This window comes from Engraulis encrasicolus, chromosome 10 (genome assembly GCF_034702125.1).
Source record: "Engraulis encrasicolus isolate BLACKSEA-1 chromosome 10, IST_EnEncr_1.0, whole genome shotgun sequence".
NCBI lineage: Eukaryota > Metazoa > Chordata > Actinopteri > Clupeiformes > Engraulidae > Engraulis > Engraulis encrasicolus.
In genome coordinates this window covers 26,775,025-26,782,923 of record NC_085866.1, presented here as the reverse complement: position 1 = coordinate 26,782,923, position 7,899 = coordinate 26,775,025, and the positions used below count along the sequence as shown (strand labels likewise).

The window sequence follows — 7,899 nt, the reverse complement described above, 5'->3', positions numbered from 1 at the left end:
ACTACACAGTAAAGGGCCTGCTACTGGTATTAGAACAGAACAATCTAACCAGGTGCACGGACCCCAGTCTAGACCTTTGTATTAGGCCATAAAGATTATCACATAGGCCTACCACTTCACGCATAGTTGCACACTGTCCTTTTGGGGTGAAAAGTCAGCAGCCTTTTACTGCATATGAATTGTCTAGATAGCGCAAATCAGTGATTTATGCTGTACAATGTCCCCCCATATGTTGCGGGTTGCTCGCCCCTCCCCTGCTTTATCTGAAATGTATATAAGTTCTCAACTTGTGCCCTACAAACTGTTGTTTCACCTGAGCAGTGAAGACCATCACCAACACCACTGCCACCATCATGGCCAGGTTAACAATCCTTGCAGGTAAGACTCCATGAAAAACTCGCAAAGAGTCTGTTTATATGACATACTGTACTTGGTGTAAAAGTGTATAGCGTAGTGGTGTAATATATTGTCATTTCAAAAATTAAATGAAAAATAACTTCTGTCCCACCAGGTTTGACCCTGCTGATGTGCCTTAATGTGGGTAAGTGTACTTCCACTGAAAACTTTCCTCTCTCAGATCAACATATTTGTAATGTAATGGACATCTGAAAAGACTGCAGTCATTTCTTGAATATGTCCAAAACACTCATGCAGTGCAATACTAGCAAATGTGACCGCAAATCAAACGAATGTGTTCGGCATGGCAGTACTGACTGATATATGCATAATGCATTACATTTTCTTATGTTATATTATGTAACATCCTGTTATTCATATGTTAAAATGTGAGCATATGAATAATGTGCTACAATACTGAATAAAATATGCCTAATATATTGTATATTAGGGCTATATAACATCATATTGTTCATATATCACAATTTATGCATATGACTATATAATATTCCACAGCATCATCAACCAAACTGGCCTGCTATTTCACCAACTGGTCGCAGTACAGGCCGGGAACAGGCAAGTTCCTCCCAGCAAATGTGGACCCCCACCTGTGTACTCACCTGATCTATGCCTTCTCCATCATCAACCACGCCAATCAGCTGGTCACCTACGAGTGGAACGACGAGACTCTTTACAAGTCATTCAATGGTCTGAAAAACAGGTATGTAGCTCTACATTAAACATGGAAGGGCGGGCGGGCGAGCTTAACCCTCTGATTACAGATTTTTCTAGTTGTAGAATTTTATTACACAAATATTCTACAGTTCACATAGAACCAAGTGCTGACCTGCCTGGGTTGTTTTCAGGACACAAATTAGATTAATGATAACATAATAATAATATGTGTAATAATGATAAAATATGGCACATCCTGGACATTATTTATATAGCCTCAGTGAAATGTCATGTAGGCCTGTTGTACTTCCAACATTCCAATGTCTCATTTCTGAGTGGCAGCAAATGTTGTCTTGTGTTTTTTTCTCTCCAATGTATTGAGTCACTTTGGGCTGCATGTTGTACAAATTCTGTTGTATAGAGTTTCCTATTGTTTTACCATTTTAAAATCATGTACTGTCATTCTCAGGAATCCTGATTTGAAGACCCTCCTGGCTGTTGGTGGCTGGAACTTTGGAACAAGCCAGTAAGTGTTCTCAATAAAGAAGACCCACACTAGATTCAGTCACATTTCTGTTCTCCACTTTGAGAAAGACATTTCTGCCTACACAAGTCACCTCACTGATTCACATGATAAAATCGTATTATTATGGGGGATGCCATGGCACACTGTGTTAACACACTGCATCATCAAAGGACTGACTGCCCACGGGGCCAGGGTTTGAATGCGGCCAGTGGCATTTCCCAACCCTATACCCAATGTCCCTCTCTCACACTAATGTACTTCCAAACACCAGCTTCACAGCCCCGTACAACCAGGGAAGTCGACAAGGGGGGACTAAGGGGTCTGTTGTCCCGGGCCCAGGAAGAGAGGGGGCCCAGAATTGGGCCTTCATTACATTGTAATGTATCGGGTGAGGGGGGGGGGGCTTTCAGATGACTTTGTTCCGGGTCTGGCCAAAGCTGCCACAGCCCTGTATACAATTAGGATGAGCTCAGTTCACGTTATATTAAGACTGCATTGATGGGTCACCCCATCTTAATTATGGGCTGGTCTCTAAGGACATTTTTAAAAAGGAAATTTTGCAAGATTACCGGTCCAGCCCTAATCGACTGTCTACTTTCAAACTCCCATCCCCAGGTTCACTATCATGTCCTCCACTAAGGAGAACCGTAAGGCCTTCATCCAGTCGTCCATCAGCTTCCTGAGGACTCATGGCTTTGATGGGCTGGACCTGGACTGGGAGTACCCTGGATCCCGCGGCAGCCCCCCAGAGGACAAGAAGAGATTCACTCTTCTGTGCAAGGTACGGTAGATGTCTACAGTATATGCTGCCCTACTCGGGCAAAGTGCTGTAAATGTGTAACTCTGGAGTATGACTGTAAAGATTCACATTCATCCTGGTCATGCGAGTCAAAACAAATGCGGGATCTCAAATGGAACACTTGTGCACTTCAGTGTTCATGATTCAGTGCATATGGCTTATTAATTGCGCACTGAAACACAAGTGCACCATCTGAGACGCAGCAATAGTGTAGGTCACTGGATTTCTCCTTGTAGCTCAAAGACGTTTCGTCTGCTCTGCTAACAGACTATGTCAGTTCTAATTCTAGAGTCAGAATGTAATTATCTGCTCCATTCTTCAGAGATAAATAAAAGAGATAATACAGCGGCTTCATATTTCCACATCAGAATTAGGTTAGATCTGAAGTCTGTTAGAGGAACATACCAAACGCCTTCAAGACTTTAGTCGCATACAAGTAAACTCTTCACTGTACCTGTGGAGATGAATGTCTAATACATGTTGCCTACTGATGGAACCCGTTTGTTTGCCACCATATCTTGACAAGGCAGAACACACCACAGTCTGATAAAGGGTAGAAGCATAAAAAGTTACAAGTCCGACAGGCGGACAAAGATGCGTGCGTCCGTCTATGCAGAGGGGCCCTGGGAGCTCAACTCAACTCTGCCACCTCCTGGACACACGAGGGAGAATGCGTTTAAAGAATGCGTATCAGACGGACAGACAGACTGATGGACGGACGGACGGACGGACCGACCGACCAACGGCTGTACCCTCTTATAGAGATGCTAGGACACATCTAAAAATCATTTGCCTTTTTCAGGAACTGCGTGATGCATTCGAGAAGGAAGGCAAGGAGAGCAAGAGGCCCAGACTGATGCTCACCGCAGCCGTGTCTGCAGGCAAAGGAACCATCGATAACGGATTTGAGATTGGCAAGATTTCAAAGTAAGACACCATTCTGGCCCGGGTCAATTGCCGATCCTTCCCCGTCTCTCTCCCATTCACTGTGTCTGCTCTCACACTGTCCTGTCAGAAAATAAAAGACAAAAAAACAAATCTTTAAAAATCAACAAAAATAAGAAACCAACTTTGGCCTTTCAAACTATCCATTGTAATAATGGCTACAAGACTATTACTAGGTTACCACTATGTCTACAACAACTAGAACTACGACCGCTGGTACAAGACTACTACTAGGGTACTACTACATCTACAACAACTAGAACTACTACTAGTAGTACTACAACTACTACTACAGCTTCAACTGCTTTTAATAATAATGTAGGCCTACTACACAACATTTTACCAAGTGAGCGCTCTAAGAAACTGTACAGATCTAACAAGAAAGATGACTGATACGCATCAATACGTACTCCGTAACTGTATATGTAGGCAGGCGTAATGGGCAGTCGTGGGTAAGCAGTTAGAGTGTCAGACTTGTAACCCAAAGGTTGCCGGTTCAACTCCCGACCCGCCAGGTTGGTGGGGGGAGTAATCAACCAGTGCTCTCCCCCACCCTCCTCCATGACTGAGGTACCCTGAGCATGGTCCCGTCCCGCCGCACTGCTCCCTTGGGGCGCCATTGGGGCTACCCCCTTGCAAGGGTGAGGCATAAATTCAATTTTGTAGTGTGCAGTGTGCAGTGAACATTTGTGTTGCTGTGGAGTACTGTGCCACAATGATAATGGGAGTTGGTGTTTCCCAGTTGGGCTTTTACTTTTACTTTACTTAACCCATTTTGTCCTAAGCCCTTTTTGGGAAAGGGTGCCCTCTGCCTATCAAATCCTAAATATTTCAGCCTGCGAAGTACATACAAACATGAAATGAGTTACATTTAAAAGCTTGAACCCTCGTTTTGCCTTAGAATGTGTTCATTCAGCTCTAACTTACCCACATTTGTAATAAAACAGCTAAAATCTCAAGAACTTGAATGCAGCGTATGTGTCTCCAGGACACAATGGGTTAACTGTATTGTATGTGTCCTAAAGGTCCTTGGACTTCATCAACGTGATGACCTACGACTTCCACGGTGCCTGGGACACGACCACCGGCCACAACAGCCCCCTGTACAGCGGCCCCACTGACACCGGAGACTTTGTCTACTTCAACGCAGTACGCCACCTTAACTTGTCATCACATTAACTCGCCATGTCTTTAAAGGCGCACTGTGTAATATTTTTTAGCAGTTTATTTCCAGAATGCATGCTCCCTGTTCACAAACATTACCTTTTTCACAAATATTTCAAAAGCATTTTTTATGACGGGGAAAATTGCACTTTTCATACATTAAATGTTGGATCTTTTCCTCCTTTCCGTCATTTTGAATTTCCAGAAATAGACATTTTTAGCCGCAAAACCATTCACTAATTAGTAAATATTCATGACTGTGGCTCACAGTTTCAATGAGCAGCATAGTTGCAATATCTGTGCTGGCCACCATCCTACACAATGCACTTTTAAAGATTTGAACAATGTGAACAATGTTTTATGTCCCATAGATATCTATTGTACAAAAAACACAAACAAAAAGTTCACCAACTCCCTTTCCACTCCTCTCCAATGCTATCCTGTCCGCTGATCTCTCTACTCTCTCCTCTCCTCTCTCCTCCTCTCCTCCCCTCTCCTCTCCGCTCCTCATCCATCCTCTCTCCGTCTCTTCTCACCTCTCCTCTTCTCTTTCCTCTCCTCTCTCATGTCCTCTCCCCTCTCCTCCCCCACTTCTGTCCTTTCCCCTCCTCTCATCCCTTTTCTTTTCCCCTATCCTCTCCCCTCCTCTTCTTTCTTTTCCTCTCCTCTCCACTCCTCTGCTCTCCTTTCCCCTCCCCGTCTCCACTCACTCCTCATCTCCCCTCCTCTCCTCTCCTCTCCTCTTGTCTGCTCTTTCTTCCCGTCTCCTCCCCTCCCCTCTCCTCTCCTCTCCTCTCCTCTCCTCTCCTCTCCTCTCCTCTCCTCCACAGGACTATGCCATGAGGTACTGGAGGGACGAGGGGGCCAAGGCAGAGAAGCTGCTCATGGGCATGGCCACCTACGGCCGCACCTTCCGCATCGTATCTGCTAGCGACGGCATCGGAGCGCCCGCCAACGGACCTGCCTCCCCCGGAACCTACACCAGGGAGCCTGGCTTCTGGGCCTACTACGAGGTGAGGATGCCGGACTTCCCCTTTGTTCTAAAGTAGTCTTTATCAACGGGGGCTCTGCAACCGCCCAGGGGGAGTTGGGGAGCCCTAGGGGGGCATTGAGAAGGCTTAAGCTGAGAGGGGGTTGTGCTTAGTTGTCATTCGGGTTGTCGTTGGCAGGCTTGTGATAAGGTCCGAGGGGGGGGGGGCGTTTATTCAAAAAAGGTTGAGAACCACTGTTGAGAACTCTGGACTTTGGGCAGTCATGGGTGAGCGGTTAGGGCGTCAGACTTGCATCCCAGAGGTTGCCGGTTCGACTCCCGACCCGCCAGGTTGGTGGGGGGAGTAATCAACCAGTGCTCTCCCCCATCCTCCTCCATGACTGAGGTACCCTGAGCATGGTACCGTCCCACCGCACTGCTCCCCATGGGGCGCCACTGAGGGCTGCCCCCTTGCACGGGTGAGGCATAAATGCAATTTCGTTGTGTGCAGTGTTCACTTGTGTGCTGTGGAGTGCTGTGTCACAATGACAATGGGAGTTGGAGTTTCCCAATGGGCTTTCACATAACACAGGACCTTCAGTAATGGACTGCGTCTTGGTCATTGACATTCTGCTGACAGAAAATGTACAATGCAGCTTCTTAATGGGTTCATTTACTGTACATTCCTCAGATCTGCACGTTCCTCAGGACCGCTTCCGTCCAGTGGAGTGATGAGCAGAAGGTGCCCTATGCCGTCCAGGGCAACGAGTGGGTGGGCTTTGACAACCAGGAGAGCTTCACCAACAAGGTACTTTCACTCATCTGACTGCCTCTTGCATGGTACATTACATCGTACTATATTACATTACTACACTACATTGTATTACATGATCATGTTGTGTGGTTTCACCTTAAATTACGCTGTGTTGTGCTACAATATGGTACGGTATTACGCTTTATCATGTTACGTTACATTATTTTTACGTCATAGTACGCCACATTATGCTTTGCTGATTAAGTTGTTCTAGGATACATCACATCACATTACAACGATTTGTCAATTCTAACAGATCACATGGTATTGGTTACAGGTGGTGTCTATCTTTTTTGCAGTTTAAAACGAAATGATCTAAGCCATTGCATCATCTTTACTGCAGGGGTGTGCACAGACATTTTGGGGCGCAGGTGCTGAAGGGAGTTGGGGGGTGCATGTGGAACTTCCAAGTAGGCTCTAGAAGCTATATTACATTGGGGACATTTGACTAAAGCTTTTGATCATGAAGCACTTTTAGATTATCATGGCAACATGGACCACAGTTTGTGACAAAAACATTTGAAAAATAACTTTCAAAAGGAGCATTTTTTTTGTCCAGTAGGGCAAAGGGGCAGGAGCTTGAGCACCACCACGTTCCTATCTGTGCACACCTATGTCTTACTGTAACTTCACTCTATGACATGCTCTGCGATTTCACCACATATCCTAGGCCTACTTATTCTACCAATACCCTACTTATCTGACTTCAAATTCACATGACAAATAAACATGCTTGTATCCTCTCAGGTGCAATACTTGAAGAAGGCTGGCTTCGGCGGTGCTTTCATCTGGGCTCTGGACCTGGATGACTTCTCTGGCCAGTTCTGTGGACAGGGCAACTACCCCTTGATCAGCCACCTGCGCTCCCTGCTCAACGGAGGTGAGTTAACGACCCTAACGATGTATCGGCAGTCATAGCTGTGACTTACTGTACTCAGTACATGATCAGACAATCGCAATTATGCTTTTGATTGCTGGCAGACACCTTTTCCTAAATGTGACCCAATCTAAACAAAAAATATGCCTTGTACATTTTGTATGAAATATAAAATATGAATACGTTGAATGAATGAGAACAAAGGAGTATTTAAAAAATGGTGCATTTACTTTTATCCAACACTCTTGGTAATGATAAATATTCAGCATGTTCATAAGAACAAATATTCTGAAAGAAATATTTCTCATAATATCTCTTTGTCCCTCTCTCCTCCCCACCAGATGGCGTGCCACCACCCCTGCCTCCCACCTCTCCCCCCAAGCCCACGGAAGGCCCAGTTGCCCCTGCCACCCAAACCACCACCACCGCCGCCCCAGTCAACCCAGGAACGGGCTTCTGCGGTGGCAAGGCTGACGGCATATACACCCATCCTGAAAACGCCCGCCAGTTCTACCAGTGTGCTCACGGCCAGACCTTCGTTATGTCTTGTGGGGCTGGACTCGTTTACAACGACAGATGCAAATGCTGTGACTGGCCCTGAGGGATTGTGAACTAAAACTATCAGTGTGTGTGTGTGTGTGTGTGTGTGTGTGTGTGTGTGTGTGTGTGTGTGTGTGTGTGTGTGTGTGTGTGTGTGTGTGTGTGACACCGAAATTGTGTGATTATATACCAC

General features: G+C 45.7%; 1 protein-coding gene across 1 annotated transcript; it reads left to right on the top strand.

Moving 5' to 3' along the window:
- The first annotated feature begins 353 nt into the window (after positions 1–353).
- Positions 354–7,767, top strand: LOC134456893 (acidic mammalian chitinase-like). The gene is made up of 11 exons (XM_063208519.1): positions 354–378; positions 512–541; positions 913–1,117; positions 1,541–1,597; positions 2,213–2,378; positions 3,199–3,323; positions 4,367–4,490; positions 5,336–5,518; positions 6,167–6,283; positions 7,037–7,169; positions 7,508–7,767. The coding sequence occupies exons 1-11, from the start codon at positions 354–356 to the stop codon at positions 7,765–7,767; spliced, it is 1,425 nt and encodes a 474-aa protein (XP_063064589.1).
- The last annotated feature ends 132 nt before the right edge of the window (positions 7,768–7,899 follow it).